The sequence below is a fragment of the Corapipo altera genome, unplaced genomic scaffold (genome assembly GCF_003945725.1).
Source record: "Corapipo altera isolate COAL_440 unplaced genomic scaffold, ASM394572v1 60041, whole genome shotgun sequence".
NCBI lineage: Eukaryota > Metazoa > Chordata > Aves > Passeriformes > Pipridae > Corapipo > Corapipo altera.
Window position 1 is genome coordinate 4,070 of NW_020885929.1, and position 421 is coordinate 4,490.

Here is a 421-nt window from a genome sequence, read left to right on the forward strand (position 1 = left end):
TGTGGGGTGCTGTGGCATGTTGTGGGGTGCCATGGGGTGCTGTGGGTGTCGTGGCATGTTGTGGCATGTCGTGGCATGTTGTGGCATGTCGTGGCATGTTGTGGCGTGTTCCTACCTGTACCGGGACGGGCGCAGACGCTCAGCACCAGGAGCAGCCACGGGAACATCCTGCGGGACACGGGAATGTCCTGTGGGACACGGGAATGTCCTGCGGGACAAGGGAATTTCCTGTGGGACACGACACGGGAATATCCTGCGGGACACGGGAGTATCTTGAGGGACACGGCCCCGGTGTGGGGACCTTGGGGACTTTGTCCCCTCTGGGGGCGGGGGGACGGGGACACACGGGGAGGGGACAGAGACACACGAGGGGAGGGGATATGGACACACAGGGGGGGACAGGGACACATGGGGGGGGGGG

The 421-nt window shown here is 64.4% G+C and overlaps 1 protein-coding gene across 1 annotated transcript in view; it reads right to left on the minus strand.

The window, feature by feature from the left end:
* Positions 1 to 279, minus strand: part of PGLYRP2 (peptidoglycan recognition protein 2) — a 3,895-nt gene extending 3,616 nt beyond the window's left edge. Inside the window, exon 1 of the mRNA XM_027632043.1 lies at positions 116 to 279. Coding sequence (XP_027487844.1) covers positions 116 to 167 — 52 coding nt within the window. The 5' untranslated portion in view covers positions 168 to 279. The remainder of the gene's footprint in view (positions 1 to 115) is intronic.
* Positions 280 to 421: the final 142 nt, after the last annotated feature.